At 35.0% G+C, this 15,906-nt stretch overlaps 1 protein-coding gene and 1 long non-coding RNA gene across 2 annotated transcripts; one reads left to right on the forward strand and one right to left on the reverse strand.

The window, feature by feature from the left end:
• Nucleotides 1-9,512: 9,512 nt before the first annotated feature.
• LOC141612892 (uncharacterized) lies at nt 9,513-9,953 on the forward strand. The gene has a single exon (XM_074431639.1). The coding sequence runs from the start codon at nt 9,513-9,515 to the stop codon at nt 9,951-9,953; it is 441 nt and encodes a 146-aa protein (XP_074287740.1).
• A 1,848-nt stretch (nt 9,954-11,801) lies between these two features.
• On the reverse strand, nt 11,802-13,045 carry LOC141612689 (uncharacterized). The gene is made up of 3 exons (XR_012529150.1): nt 12,957-13,045; nt 12,196-12,291; nt 11,802-12,049 (listed from the first exon to the last, which is right to left on the reverse strand). It is a non-coding gene; the product is annotated as an uncharacterized LOC141612689 (long non-coding RNA).
• Nucleotides 13,046-15,906: the final 2,861 nt, after the last annotated feature.

Here is a 15,906-nt window from a genome sequence, read left to right on the forward strand (position 1 = left end):
TAAATTGTGGTTTTCTTCGCCGTCGACTCGTGGGTGAATAACTTGGACTTTTACTTCGAGTGTTGATTAGTTTTTTTTTAAAGGAACATTTATATAAGGCATGTGTGTCAAGTTGTCTTTTACGATCTAATATTGAATTATTTAACCGGCTTCTATCTAGGGATGATTCTTCATAAATATAATCGATGTCTCGTGTGTTGAAGAGGATTTCATCCTATCTTTTTATATCTTCTGCAGTTCTGCAGATGAGTTTATTTAGGCTGTATTTGGTTTGTCTAATATCCAAAGGAATTCTAACAGCTCATTGCTTCATGCACAGGTCAACAAATCCCACAAGGAGAGTATATAACTAAACATTGTCGGGTAGTTAGATTAGATATCTTATACCATGAGGCTATAAGATTAGAGAATTATTTCACAACCCGCAGTGGCGAGCCGGACATATAAAATTGTCTTTAAAAGTTCATAGTTTGGCTCACAACCCGCAGTGACGAGTCGGATATACAAAAATGCCATTAGTAGTAGTATGAGGTAGAGTGAGCCATTAGATACTCTTTGAGCTCACAGGATATAGAGGTGTGCACATAAAATTTATGACTAATCACTTTCTTTTTTTATTAACCTATTAGTCTCGAGAAAGTAAAGTTTCTTACTTGCTAGCACTTGAATTATCTTCTGGCCAAACCGTTTTGTAAAGACAAAACTATCAACTTTATCATTGGAAATGTTAAACTAAAGAATTCTTGTTTTCTTTCTTTTGGTTTTAATATTTAAATTGCTAGAGGCCGCTTATATTGAGATAATGTCGTCATGTTGACGGTTTATTTTCAGGTGACTTCCGCTTCGGTTCAAAAGATTTTCAAGTCGAGATTTTGATTAAAGACCTTACAAATGTTTTGTTTTATTTCGTATCATTTTGAATAAGAACCATTTTGTAAAGAGACTTTGTATATTGATTTTAATAACCCCGTATTTTGGCGACATTTTAATGTAAATGTAATTTTTAATTTAGTTGAAAATCGGGGGTGTTACATTGGATCAAGCAAACTTGGGTCACTTTCAGATCTTAGGTCAGCGTTATCTGATCTGGTTATTTGGATCGGCTCAGAGTTTTCCAGGTCTATGCATAATGACTAATTTACTAAGTACATAATATTAGAGTAAATTATCAATTACACCCATGCTTAATCCACTTTTTTTCAATTACTCCCACGTCAATATTTTTTTTAAATTTACAACCAAATTAATTGATCAGGTTATATTTTACAACCAACACCATTTTCAGGTGAAATAATGTATGAAGTGACGATTCTGCCCCCGTGTTTATAACTCTTGAGTTCTGGGATGACTTTTTCATTTACTTTCTTTATTTCACCTCTTTAATCTAAATATTTCCCTAAAAATTCCCCCAAAATTCCGTAATAATCCTAACTCTGAATTATTCCGTCATAATTCCCCACATCTATCACACTAGTAATTTATTTAAGTTTTGCTTGTATCTATTTTTTCGAATTTGTTTTTAATTTATATTTTTCAATTGATTGATAATGTTGTCAAATTGATTGCTAATGTTTTCAATTGATAACTTAATTTCTAAGTTTTATAATTGTTTGGCATTAACCGAATTGATTTGTGATGTTTATAATTGTCTGACATTAAACAATGGGCAGACTTACCTTGAGGATGCATGAGGAGGTTTATCTTCAAATTAAGTTGGGGAAGTTAAGGGAGAAAGATATAGAAGAGAATGAATGAGAATGAGAAGAAAAAAACAAGTGGAGAAGTATGCTTGATAAAAGAAAAAGGAATGGTAAAATCGTCATAAAATTAATGACGACTTAACGCATAAAATTTGAATTTTGACGGAACTATGGCCTGAAACTGATTTTGGGTTCAAAATAAAACCTGAGCAATTAATTTCGGTGTAAATTTAAAAAATAAATAACGTGGGAGTAATTGAAAAAAATGTATTAAACGAATGTGTAATTGATAATTTATTCATATTATGATAAGCACATGGAGGAAAATAATCCCATAAAGTTTATTGTATTGATGTCCTAATAATATGAATTCACATATACTTTACTTGTAGGGTAAGGTAGATTTCAGGGCAGTCCTTAATATTTTGAGGGCAATGTGCATATTTTCAGGGTTGGTTCTAAATATTTTAAGGTCCTAGGTAAATTGTAAAATAGGGTCCCGACTCTGTAAAAATACAAGCACTAATACTATTCAATAAACGAAACAACATACGCACAAAATTTTTAATTTGAAGAACACTAAATTTCTTTTTATTTTTCCAATTTTTAAATATGAGATTGATTCTTAAAAAACCCTAAAAAATTTAGAAGAAAAAATGATTTTAGATTGAAAAATGGTAGAGATGTACCTTATAATTTAACCTTTTTTATTGTCAAAAAAATCTCAAAGAACGAAATTCTTCCAAAAAGTGAAGATATGAAGAATATAACACAAGACCTCTTATTACTTGGTAAGATTGATGCATAATCACCAGGCTACTTCCCATATTCTAGTTTTTACATGTAGTAAAATTTATTTAACAAAAGGCCTCGAGCTATAACCTATATAGCTGACTTTTAATTCCGCCCTCATGGGCCCCTTCAAGACTTAGGCCCTTGTCACTTGACCCACTAAGCACCCCGAAGGACCGCCTTGCATATTTTAGAAGGAGGATCATTAGAGCATCTCCAATGGTTCATGTTTAGGGACTTGCTTGCAATATTTGCAAAATTATAAGCATGTAGCTTACCATTGGAGTGAGAAAATGCAAGAGTAGCTTCCAAGCATGTAGCTTTGTCAAGCTACATGGCTTGACTTTTAAAAAAAAAAGCTAAATTATTTTATTGGATGAAAATAAGAATGCGGGCCCATGCAAGATACAAGATGTTGTAGTCCACCATTGGTCGACACTCGTCGTACTCGTATGCAACTTGATGTGCTTCACATGCTCAACCGGTAGAAATGACGCTTTTTTATTCCAAACAATATCGTCAAGGAATTTAAGTTGTAACACAAAAAAACTCTAATTTCGAACAATATAGTATTAAACCTATCGCTTTCAATATTTCAGGCAAACACATATTTAATTGAAGACGAGTCAAGTTAGGGAAGATAATAATAGTCCTAATAATAAGATTTCGGCCGAGATTTGTTGAACATACTTTACGTTCGAGCTCGTATCGAACATCGGCATTGATAATATTGACTTAGAAGTAATACGGAATAGTAATTATATTAAAGTCATAAGAAAATAGCTAAAAATAAATTACGATATTTCTTTTCTGAAAGGAAACCAAATAATTTGGACGGAGCTAGTAATCAGTCTAGCTTATATGCTCCTAAGAGTTCGACTACACACTCAAATAAAGTTTGGCAAAATTGAGATTTCACCAATTTATCATCATTAGGAAAACAAGAGGGAGGCGCATAGAGAACGAGCTTCTCCAAAACTTTGGCACTTCTTAGCAAAATTGTCAGTAGATTCAACACATCTTCACTAAATCGATTGTCATTCGTATACAATTCCATACGTTTCACTTGTTGAACTAGCATAAACTCGGCTTCTTGATTCCCAATCATCTCTTTATAGTACAAAAGATCACCTAACACCAGAACCTCTAAATTGGGACAATGCATCATTTGTTGCTCGAGTATTTCTTGAAAGATTACAAAGCTCGTTGATAATTTAAGGTGAATCAATTCGGGTAAGGTAGTACGCCAATTGATAAACCTAATCGGTGAGCCGGTATTGATCGTTAGCGTCTTGACATTTGAAGTAGAATCCAGCATTTGCATTGATAATATAGAATTAGATTCATAATTGAATTCTTCCAATATTGGAGTATCGACAATAACATCACCTATCGACTTCCCGTCTAATTGTATATCTAATCGTTTTAAACTTTTACTTTTAATTAATACCACACTTTCTTGAGTAATATAAATCGACAAGGACAAGTCTTCAAGTGACGGGCAACAACTTAATAACCTTCCCAAATATTCATAATCGAACTTCTTGAAACGTAGTTTCTTGAGGTTTGGAAGAACTATGGAATTAGGAAGTTTCCAATAACCGACGGGGTTGCTATAAAACGATAAATCAAGTGTTAGCAAGGAACGCATTCGAAAAACGCTTGGTAGGTACAATCGGTTTTCATCAAATCGATGGAAACCTAGAAAGCTAGCGAGCTTCATGTGTTGGACGTTACGAGAACGTAGTTGACGAGCCCATGTGTCGATGATTGGCCAGCAACGAGGTTCATAGTAGTGGTAACCGTGAATATTAAGACAAAATGTGTCGATAACGAGTGGCGCGAATAAGGTGAAAAAGTTATCAAGGATGGTCCAATATTCGTAAATATTGTAGGTAGGTTTGTCATATAGTTTGTAATGTTGTTCGATGCTGAAATTAGTAGTGGAAATAGTAATGACGGTATCGCGAAGAAGGTCAAGGCGGGAGATAATGTTGTTGATGATGTCGTTATGAAGAGAACTCCATCTATGGTGTTGTACCATTGATGTGTGATAAGGTTTTTGTTCCATAGTTGAATGTATACGGCAGAGAAACTAGCTAGGGTTTACGGTAACCTAATACTCCGTATTTAATATGGGCTATGCTTATATAATCGCTATGCTTGTATAATCCTAACAACTAACAACTCTTGTATATACTCTTGTATATTTTGATTGGCACACAAATCCCCTATTTACTAAAAGAATAGAAAAAACTCGATATTTTCCTGCCTAAAACATATTTCCTAGAATAGAGGTTGTTATTTTTAGAATGTACTCTAGGTATGGTGAGTTATAAATAGACATAGTTAAATTTAAATATTTATAACATTCAATGTTTCACCCTGTTTATAAATCTGTCTCCGGTGTTAAGATAAAGAATTTTTTTTAAAGAACTTTATGTTAAAAATTCATTAGCTTTTTATGATAAAAAGTTTCGGCTAAAAATATGGGGTCTTTTACTAAAATGACCATTTTCATTAAAGTATTTTCCAAACTAACCACTTTTAAATTTAATTCCCATTTTAACCATTGTTAAGGTTTTAACAATTTATTTGATTTTGACAATGGCTAGTTTGGGAAATAATTTGGGTAAAACTAGTACAGAGCCCGTGCGAATGCACGGTATTTTAGAATGTCATGTGGAAAGAACTTAACAATTAGAGCTAATAATAATATATAAATGAACTTTGAATTTTATTTGTAATTATCTAAAATTGTTAATGTGTAAAAATACTAAGAAATAAAATAGAACGAATTTTACATTTTTACTCGGAATAAGTTTATGATTAAAAAAAGAAGATTGTTAGTTTAATTACAAAAACTTATGCTTATTTTTACGCATTTGAAGCATTTAACTAATTTTGTAATTTTTGTTACAGTATACGGAGTAACAATTTAAACGGAGTAAAAAATTTAAAGAATAAAAAAGTGAAAGCACACACTCATTTTAATAATATGAGTAAATCTGCATATGTTTTAAATAGAAAATTTACGACATTTAAAATACATATATTTGACTAATGAGATAATAATGAATAAAAAAATAAATTTGGCCCAACTATAAAAGCTGCGGTGTTTGATAAGATACTTTGACACATAAAGACCATATATTAGGTCAATACATATCTAGATAAAGTTAGACCCAATTTCTAGTTAAAAGCATTTAGGCGGGAAAATTTTCAGTTTTCTTATTCTTTTAGTTTAAGGGGGATGTACTAAGTATAATATTATTAAGAGAGAGAAAAAAAAAGTTTACTTACCATCAAAGAACACATTAAATTACGTTGTTTTGTCTTAAACTGTTAATAATATCCTATAATGTTAAATCATTACATGCATCTAATTTAGTACATTAATAATACATTAAATAAGATATCAGATCTCTAAATAAAACGCGTATTAGTTTTATAAAGTAAACCGGTAAAAAACGATATACTACGGATGTTAAAAGACTTGAGCGTAATATTAGAAAGAGAAGATTTGAGCGGTAGAATACAATAGTAGGCCCCTGCAGCTTGAGCGTAATATTAGAAAGAAATATACCGTATAATTTGCAACTTGAGCGCAATATTCATGTTGAGCGGGAATTGTTGAGCGTGATTTTCCTACGTGTGTTAATCTTTTAGTATATAGGGGATAAAATGGGGATTGATATGTTGTAAATATTGCATAATATATCAGGAGTACTTAAATGATATGATGTTATTTTTTCGGATTTTATCTTTGATGAATTGATATAAGATATTGTATATTGGGGGTAATTTATTGTGATTCGAGATATTGTGATCTGAGATTTTCGAAATAATATTGTTAGCATTGCATAGTTTGAGGGGCAAATTAGAAAAGTCAAAGCATAATTTATTTTCATGTATAAGATTCCAAGAATTATCACGTTAGAATTTTAGTAATGATGCCAAATCAATGCAAAATCAATTAGTTTAAGTCGATGGCCCAACTTAGAACGTGCTTTGTGCTGTTTACAATCCATAAGTCAGGCCCATCAAAGTGGGAAAACACTTTGGCGGGAAAATACTAAGAGAATTGTATTCTCTTAGTCGTAGGGGATGGCTAATTCGATAAGAGATCTATACAATATTAAAAATTAATTTCTCATAATGAGAGCTAGTATGTACTCCGTTTATATATTTTCCAATATCGCATGGTTATTAAACTTATACTTTTCTTTCCAATATTTACTTTTTCTAATCTTATTTTTGCAAATGTCACAATTATGTTTAATCACTTATATAGTTATATGAGTATAATGTATGATTATATAAAAAAAGTTGGACGTGAATTGACTTCTCCCTCTATTTAACAAATCAGCCTTAGTCATTTTGCGATTCTTATGCAAAGGAAAGCTAACATTTAAATTATAAGCAAAGTGATAAAGTTACAACTAAATATAAAAAACCTCGAATATAACAATAATTGAAACTAAAAATTATGCCCATTTTACTTCTTCCCCTATTTTATAAATCATCCCATTTAATTTTTTTTATTTCCATAAAATAAAACATTTGTTAGGAAATACTTTTTTACATTTACAGTAACTTTTATATGAAAGACAGATGCACAATGAAAAATTACAAAAATTAGAATAATAAGTAATATAAAGATTTAACAAAAACACACAAATTTAAATATCCATGGATTGATAACAAATATATACATGCTAATTGACATCATGAAAAAGTAATTGATTTTGATATTGTTGTATTTTTACCAAAGTAGCCATTTTGCCAAAATTTATTTCCCAAACTAGATATTGCCAAGACTAATTATGTTTCTAATTAAAGTTTTAAAAATAGTTAAAATGGTAATTAAAATTCGAAAATGGTTAATTTAGGAAAAACTTTAAGAATAAAAGTCATTTTAGCAAACAAAAAAAAATCCAGATAGAGGTCTCTCAATAGCGTTATTGAGAGACCTTTCACATAATGAGGTGAGGAAACCACTGAATTTCTTTTTTCCTAGACCTACTGTTTAGCAAAAGACATAAAAATATGTCACATAATGCGGGGAAAAAGGGGTACATGTCTTTGAAGCTTGATATGAGCAAGGCATATGACAGGGTCGAGTGGAGTTTCCTTGAACGGATTTTGGTTAAAATGGGTTTCGCTCCGAGATGGGTGGAGATAACGATGAGCTGTGTGAGGACTGTGAGGTCGGCAGTGCCAATTAACGGATACCCGTCTGATTCTATTCGACCTAGACGGGGCTTGCGTCAAGGGGACCCGCTCTCACCCTGTTTATTCATCCTCTGTGCCAACGTTTTCTCTAAGCTGCTCACAAGGGAGGTTAATCGGAGGAGCCTTTATGGCGTTCGGGTGTGCCGGGGGGCGCCTAGTTTATCGCACCTATTTTTCGCGGATGACTCGTTGATTTTATGTCGTGCAGATAGGAAGAATGCTGAAACAATCAAGGGTGTCCTTGACCTTTATCAGGCGGCTTTGGGACAACGTTTGAACTTACAAAAATCCGAGCTATTTTTTAGCCCGAGCACTGAGGACTTTGATAAGAATGAGGTCGTCCAAATCTTGGCTGCGAATGTAGTTCTATCACCGGGGACATATCTTGGCATACCGGTTGTTGTGGGTAAGAATAAGACGATCGCCTTCAATTCTTTAAAAGAACGTATCTGGAAGAAGCTTAAGGGGTGGAAAGAAAAACTTCTCTCGTATTCGGGTAGGGAGATCCTTATAAAGGCAATAGCCCAATCGATTCCCACCTATCATATGGGACTGTTTAAATTTCCGACTACCTTATGTTCAAAGATTGAGGGTGACCTTGCCAGATTTTGGTGGGGCCATAGTGGGGAGAAACGACAAATTTATTGGGTCGCATGGGAGAAAATGTGTCGGTCTAAACATGAGGGTGGTTTGGGGTACCGCCATTTTGAATCTTTTAACTTGGCCATGCTTACCAAGCAGCTATGGAGGCTTCATGAGAGACCTGACTCGCTCGTGGCACGGGTTTTATCTGCGAGATACTACCCGTCGGGTGATGTCTTTGACGCTTCGCTCGGTCATCATCCTTCCTTTGTGTGGCGCAGCCTTATGGAGGCCCTCCCTGTTTTTAAGAGAGGAAGCAAATGGATTATCGGGAACGGTCAGCGGGTTCAGTTTTGGAAGGACCGTTGGTGCATTTCGGAGACTATGCCTTGTCTAATCTCGCCTGTGAGTGGCTTACAGGATAGTAAGGTGGCGGATTGGTTTGTGGGTCAGCCGAGGAGGTGGAATGTTGAGCTCCTTCGACATCATTTGTATGATTTTGAGGTTCGTGAGGTCTGTAGAATTCCTTTGTGCTCTGACGATGAGGATAATAAGTTAGCATGGGCTCACACTAAAAATGGAATTTACACTGTTAAATTGGGCTATCATTTTATATATGAACAAAGGCGAGCTGCGTATGAGGAAGGAAGTTCGAGCAGCCGTTCCCTGTTTTGGTCGAGGCTATGGAAGATTAAATTACCTCCAAAAATTAAAAAATTTGTGTGGAGGGCCTGTAAGGGAGCGTTGCCGTGTGGGTTGAACGTGCAAAAGCGCGTCCATGAGGCTGATCCGACATGTCAACGGTGTGGTAAGGAAATTGAAAGCGAGATTCATGCTCTGTTTAGCTGTCCGTTTGCACAGGCTGTTTGGGATGCGGGGGGTTTGGAGGATGAGACAGTGGCGGACTCTTTTGGTGGGAGTATAGTGGATTTGGTCGATGGTGTTATGAGGCGTTATCAGGGAGAAGATGTGAGCAAGTGCCTGGTTTTGTTATGGGCCAGCTGGAACTGTCGTAATGAGCTTTACTATGGTGATTTGAAGACTGACTCGCGCTGCGTGGTGGGGAAGGCTTTGAGTTTTTGGGATGCGTGGTTGAAGGCTTAGCCCACGAGTGTTTCTGTTGGACCAGTACGAAGGAGGGAAAGGGTGGTGTAGTCACCCCCAGTGATTGGGCAATGGAAGATAAATGTGGATGCGGCGGTTATGGGTGAAGCGGGGTGTGGTATGGGGATGGTGATACGTGACCATAATAGGAGAGTGGAACGTATGGGGGTTCAACAAGTTCGAGATAGGTGGAACCCGGAAATAGCTGAAGCTATGGCGGCAGCATTTGGTTTGAAGACGGCACATCAAATGGGCCTTGATAACGTGGTGCTAGAGTCCGACTGTTTGGAGCTGATAACTATGCTTAAGGCGAAGTTCTTCCCGACAAACTATTTTGGAAGATTGGGGAAAGTAGTCTCTGTTTTAGCTAGTGAATTTGCTTGTGTTAGTTTTAATTTTATTCGTAGAGATGGAAATTCTGTAGCTCACGAGTTGGCCCACCTATTACCGATTGACTATGCTACTCGGTATTGGGTGGGAACGATCCCGGAGCGAGTTGAACTGTTTGTAGAGCTTAATGCTCTTGATTTACCAGGTTAATGACACACAAGCTTTTCCTTTAAAAAAAAAAGACATAAAAATATGTTATTAGTAATCATTAATTTCATTAAAATACTCATTTCATAATAATTTATTAAACGCGTGTGACCCACACGAGTCACAAGAAAAAGAAACAATACCATGAGTTACTCTTACCAAGTGCAGAAGTGCTCCAATTGTCTTGGAAAAAAGCAACTATTGAACAATTAGGAACATCATGAAGAGCACTTCTCTTACCAAGTGCAGAACAGCAGAAGTGCTCCAATTTTTATCAAATCATTCATTTTCTTATTCCCCCGTTGTCGTTACTGATTATGGTTAGTTGCTGCAAAATCATGGACTTTGTAAAAGCTTATCCTTGGAACTTTTCCGTCTATAACTTATATCCTCCTAAGAAATCGATTTCACAACCTGAAGTATCCTAGGCACACTTAAGTACAGTTTTGTGAAATTTGCCCAAGAAATCATCACTAGGACGAGTTCCATATCCACTGATGACTAGTTTCTTTAAAATCGGAGCACTTCTCAACAACCATGTCACGAGATTCAACGTTTGTCCGTCTATTCGAACGATACCCATATGCAACTCCAAGTGCTTCACATGATCAACTAGCACAAATGTACCCTTTGTATCCCAAACAATATCGTAAAAGATAGAAAAATTTAAGACAATAACCTCTAAATTGGGATAATAAGGCGGCAGCCTTTGTTGTTCAAATATTGCTTTAAATATTTCGAAGGAACCCAAAGATAATGTAAGATGGGTCATATTAGGGAACTCACAGATAGTCGATGAGCCCATGAGTCTAAGATAAGCCTTACACAAGGTCTTTCATAGAGGGTATCGTCAAGATAAATACTAAAAGTGTTGGTAGAGGGTGTGGTGAATATGGTAAAGAGGTTATCAAGAATTTTCCAAAACTCAGAAATATTGAACGTAACAGGTCCCAAAAAATTAACCTTGAAAGTAGTTGCGGAAATATTAATGGCAGAGCTTCGAGGTCGAGGAACGTCAAGATGGGAGATAATCTCGGCGATAATGTCGTCAGGAAGGGAGCTCCAATTGTGTTGTAGCATTGCTCTGCGTTTAAGTTGACCACAACTGTTGGGTTCCTTATGTTGATGATAACATGTCCATTTGATTTGTGTCATCTTAGTTTACCTTTTCAGGATATATGATCATATCAAGCTTGGATTAAGAAGTGTTGAAGTTGTTATTAATCCCATTGTATTAGGTCATGTGTCATCTAATGTACAAGTGAGAAAGTAGTGTATATTAGAGTAATAGAAACAGTCCAAACGACTGTTGCTTTTACAAGTAAACATCTGCTTGGATTGTTGCCACCATTCGTAAAACTTGAAGTTCCTTTTTATCTTTCAAATGCTCTCACGTGACTCTTATTTTTCAAAGATAAAAATCAGATTTTTATTAAGGAGATGGTCTTCAATAAAGAGTGGTTTAAACTAGTAGAAAAAGTGCCATTGACATCAGTTATTTTGCCCCATTTACATCGGTTTTGTGGCGATGTTTCTGGGGGCGACGTATATAGTATTTTAACCTTAACATCGGTTTTAAAACCGATGTAAATAGAATACAATGTACATCGGTTATGTGAAAACCGATGTTAATAGACTCTAATTTACATCGGTTTTGGTGCATAACTGATGTAAATATCACCTTATTTACATCATTTATTAACTAAAAACGATGTTAATAGGTATTTTTTACATCATTTATTAATTCAAACCGATGTTAATAGGCATTTTTTTAATTAAAAATATATATATTTTGAGGCGTTTCTTATGGGTAAAATGCCTAAAATGAGAGTTGCCATCAATTAAGAAAAATTACACATCAAAAGCCAATAATTTATAAATAAATACTCCAAACTTATAAATATACACATGTTTTGAACATAAATAATTAGATCTACACTTAAACAATACCTATAGATACAAAATGTCAAAAAAAAATAGCATAATAGTTTAATACTCCTCGTTAGTTCCTTGTATCCGAGCTCCTTCTAACTAGCAAGATTGCATCCAGTTTTCAACTTGGAAAGGCTCGTAGCTCATCACCAGTATCAACAATGTATCTGTCATGCACAACACATGTATACCTAGTTCAGGACAGGCTACCCATGCCTAAAAAAGCTGAGTACTGTCGAGTTCAGCAGACTCGTGTCCCGAATCTAAGTAAAATAGATAGTATAAGTGTATAAGAGTAGAGTAAGAATGGTACCTGGATGTCCTTGTATTTCATAATCCCTTTAAACCGATCAAATATGTACAAGTAACCATCATGATCGTAGTACGCTATATCCCCTGTTCAGATATCCTGTCAAAGAGGGAATCTCACGTATAATTAATCACAATTATTATTGGTTAAAGCTCGAATAGTGTAAAATTTTGATAAATTCTCCTAAGACGTGCATAGTTCTACATGAATTCTTATGGCCAATTGAAACATTAGTCAATCACAAGTACTATTTTCTTCAAACAATGGAGATGTAATTTTGTACTAGTATAGAAGCCTGTTATACATTCACATGGCCACTTCAAATATACAGAGGTTAAACAATTAAAGAGTACCAAGTCCAAAGCCAGATAATGAATAAGAAAGTTATCACACAACCTAGCGAATAAAGCTTCTATAAAATACTCCGTATGTGTAACATACTTTGAATAAATATCTAGGAACTCGTCAAATTACTCACTATTGCTCTGTACTCAAATTACTCACCATTGTAACATACTTGATAAATATTGACCTTTCGTTTCTTTTCTCAACATCAATCTTGGGTTTTCCGATCTCCCTGAAAAAACCTATGGGCTATTAATTTGTCACTTTAACGCCTATAATCAGAAGAAATGTTAAATTCTTAAAACAAATAATCAATGAATTTTTTTTTTTTTAAAAAAAAAACTTCAATTACTTTATTCAAGAAAGAGTAATAGACACTAAATAAGTAGCAACACAAAACAAAGTGAATCTAATTCTACCTCAGTGTGTGCTTAAAGACCTTAGATTGATTCGGATATAAGTAAAACCCTCTGACAGTTGGAGTAATATCATAATCTTTGCAACTTCTGTCATCTCCACATCCACATCCTTACAATGATAAGAACAACAAACGCATAATTGCCAAACTGATGTTTTCACTAGCGGAAACTATCACCCCTTACCTTGTCCTGTATCCAATTGAACAACTATGGCATCAAACCAAGAGAGCAAAGCAAAGATACAAGATGAGCAACATAGCAACTGTACAGGTAAATACAACTATTTTAAGGGGTAACATCAATATAAACTATTCCATAATTTGTCGCCTTAAACACTGACATAGCTTCACAGAAGATATAATATCATGTAAAATGCTCACTAGACTTCTACTTAACTAAATAAACCCCTGAAGTAAAGGTGTATAACTTACAGATAAATTGACCATGCAGAGCACTGCAGGAAATAAGACTATCAGATAATATTCCAGATAGGTGAGATAATTCGGATAACAAAGTGAAAAAAAAAGTGATTGTGATAATATCACCATTTATCATCTTATTGATCGCTCGAGCAATGATTCAAGCATAATTTTACGAAAGCGCCACATTCGGTTCAAAGACGAGTTTACATGGTTACCTTGTACTCTTTCCGTCTCAATTTTTAGTTCGGTAGCGAGTTTCCGTCTCAAAACTCAATTACCCCAAGTGCCACAGAAACTATTAATTAAAAGTATCATTGATGAATTAAATTCAACTGATACTATCAAACACAAACTTCTAATGTCGCAATGCTTATTGATGCCAAAATGTGTAACTTGATGTTCAGAATGCAGTTGATGGAGCAACTTCATACAATGCTTGAGTAGCAATGCATTGGTACTAGCATAACTGCGTAATGAGATTCAATGCTTCCACATCAAGCCTCAGTAATTTGACACGTCAAGCAAGATATGCATATATTGCTAAAGGATAGCTACAACTACAAAGCTACGTATCTTGGCCATTTGTACACTTGATATGATCCTCGTATTGTTTGTAGTGTGTAACAATTCACTAAAAAAAGCAAAATGAAAAAACGGGATAACTGCACCACACCAAGTTTGGATAGTAATAAGTAACAAACTCAAAGAGCATAAGCTGAAAAAACTTACTTGTCAAGGCTCTGAAGGTACTTATCATATATGAGAAAGTGAAGTCTACTTCCTGAAGTATTGATCGATGCATCAAAAAGGTTTTGGGTAGTTACATAAATACTAAACTCAGCATCTACAGTCAAACAAAAAGATTAATTTATATTGCACATAGTATAATAGATATAAAAGATTTTAACCAAAGAAAGAGAAAGCATACATTAGGCCAATCAACAAGGTTTAAGATAATAATATTTGGCATAAAGTCACATGGGAGTATTTGACCCGTCAGTCCGTCACGGATATAACTGTCTTAAATAAGATTCAAAGATAATCGCTTCAACATAATCCTTCTCAAGTTGGCACTTAACAACCAAGATTCAACTCGATGCATAATTGAAGGAACAAATGAGAAGGTATCAAAAGTTGCAACTGATACAGGAGTACATGGACAAGACATAGTTTATGAGGCAGTTCAACATAAGCATCACTTGACACCAGTGGCGGAGCCAGGATTTGAACTTAGGGGGGGCGAAAAATTTTAGGGGGCGAACGACTAATTTCATAAGGCACCCTCATAAAAATTTCGATAAATTTAACTAAAAACTTTGAAAATTTTATCCGCCGGGGGGAGGGGGGACCGCCTCTGCTAGCCCCCCTAGCTCCACCACTGCTTGACACTACAAGATAAAATTGAATGAAAAATTCCAAATATCATGCATCACTAAATAGATTTAAGTAGGTTAACACTTAATACTATGAATCTGTCTTCATCAATAATTATAATTATTAATAAATATCATTGCAACCAAAGAAATTCATCAATACAAATCACTATATAGATTAATCCAAACACATGTGTTATGTGTATCATTTGAACATTTGAGTTCACCACAATCTATGGCTAAAGCTTACGAATAACTAAGTGGACTGTATGTTTGGAAAAACAAGGCGAGTGACTTCACCTGACAGTTTCACACCGAATAAATAAAACATGAGTTTATCGACCATCGGAGCGCCGTCGTCATCCACACTCAAAGCACCATATAAGGAGTCGGCCATCGTCATCCACACTCAGAACCATCACAACAACCCTGACCCCAACACCATCACCCTATAAAGAACTCCATCGCAACACTTAAGCGACCACCGGAGCGCCGTCGTCGAGAACCATATCGAGATCTGAATGCCAGATCTCCATTCACTCGTTTCCTCTTTAAATTCGACATTTGAGTTATAGATCTACAAACGTCGAACTTAAATTAGAAAAACCTAACTCCATCAGGGAACTAATCGGGAAGTTCAAGGCCAGAAAAATCCGAAAAGGTACGGTTCTTCGCCAGAAATAGGAATAATGGAAAGGGGCTACGGTTTTGTGACGCCATCTGTGTGGTTGGCAAAGGGAAGTGATAGGTGGTGCTGGTGGTGCCGTCGATGAGTCGGCTATGTTTCAAGGGCAAAAACAAAGGCAAATTTAATTATGGATTATGAGAAAGTGAAGGGTCGTGTGAAGAGGAGGAGCTAGGGCAGTTTGTTTATTAAGCTTTTTCGGTTAAGGAGAATATTTTTACATCGGTTATTTAAACCCGATGTTAATAATACTCATTTACATCGTTTATATTAAAACTGATGGTACACATATTTTTGTACATCATTTTTAAAAACAACCGATTTAAGGGAAAAAAACTTGTACACATTTTACATCGGTTTTTGTAAGAATCGATGTTATTTATAAACATTTACATCGTTTTAATTAAAACCGATGTCTTTCTGGCGATGTCAATATGACTTTTTCTACTAGTGATAATTTGAATTATTAT

This window comes from Silene latifolia, chromosome 11 (assembly GCF_048544455.1).
Source record: "Silene latifolia isolate original U9 population chromosome 11, ASM4854445v1, whole genome shotgun sequence".
NCBI classification, from domain to species: Eukaryota; Viridiplantae; Streptophyta; class Magnoliopsida; order Caryophyllales; family Caryophyllaceae; genus Silene; species Silene latifolia.

Excerpts from the sequence above, each read along its gene's own strand:
- LOC141612892 (XM_074431639.1), top strand. The coding sequence starts at position 9,513 with ATGGGTGAAGCGGGGTGTGGTATGGGGATGGTGATACGTGACCATAAT.